Source organism: Charadrius vociferus, unplaced genomic scaffold (genome assembly GCF_000708025.1).
Source record: "Charadrius vociferus isolate BGI_N301 unplaced genomic scaffold, ASM70802v2 scaffold241, whole genome shotgun sequence".
Classification (NCBI taxonomy): domain Eukaryota; kingdom Metazoa; phylum Chordata; class Aves; order Charadriiformes; family Charadriidae; genus Charadrius; species Charadrius vociferus.
The window spans coordinates 218650-219370 of NW_009646932.1; the positions used below are offsets into that span (position 1 = coordinate 218650).

Here is a 721-nt window from a genome sequence, read left to right on the forward strand (position 1 = left end):
GGGGTGCTCTGCACCGCTGGGGACCAGCGATTTCTGCGCTAACCCCCCGCCGCTGTGGCCTCTGCTTTCTCCACAGCGCACGCTGAAGATGTTGGAACCAGCCTCTACTTTGTGAACGACTCTATCCAGCAGGTCACCTTCTCCAGCACAGTGGGGGTGGTGATCCCCTGCCCGGCAGCAGGGACACCCAGCGCCGTCCTTCGCTGGTACCTGGCCACAGGCGACGACATCTACGATGTGCCCCACATCCGGCATGTCCATGCCAATGGGACTTTGCAGCTCTACCCCTTCTCGCCATCAGCCTTCAATAGCTTTATCCACGACAACGACTACTTCTGCACCGCGGAGAATTCGGCTGGCAAAATCCGGAGCCCAAATATCCGTGTTAAAGCAGGTAGGAGCTCCTTGTGGGCGCCAGGCTTTGGACAAGGTGCTGGCTTTTCTCTAGTCTTCTCCATGGCCCGGCGAGCATGCCGCTGGCCGACCCGCGGAGCCGGGCTGCTTTCAATGGGGACGGGAGCAGGCAGTCCCGCTGCCGAGGGGTGTCATTGCCATCCTGCCTCGCGAGGGCTGCTGCGCCGTGCCGTGCCGCTCTGCTGGCACCTTGGGCTGCTCCGGTGCTGCTGGGTGCATGCTGCCGCTGCGAGGGGATCGATTGATGCTGCCCGGACGGAGAGCGGGGAGACGGGCACCCAGCCAAGAGCCAGCTCCTGACCTCGGG

General features: G+C 63.4%; 1 protein-coding gene across 1 annotated transcript in view; it reads left to right on the forward strand.

The window, feature by feature from the left end:
* DSCAML1 (Down syndrome cell adhesion molecule like 1) overlaps window positions 1-721 on the forward strand; it is a 108758-nt gene that overhangs the window by 10618 nt on the left and 97419 nt on the right. Inside the window, 1 exon segment of the mRNA XM_009894741.1 lies at window positions 77-394. Within this exon segment, the coding sequence (XP_009893043.1) occupies window positions 77-394 (318 nt within the window).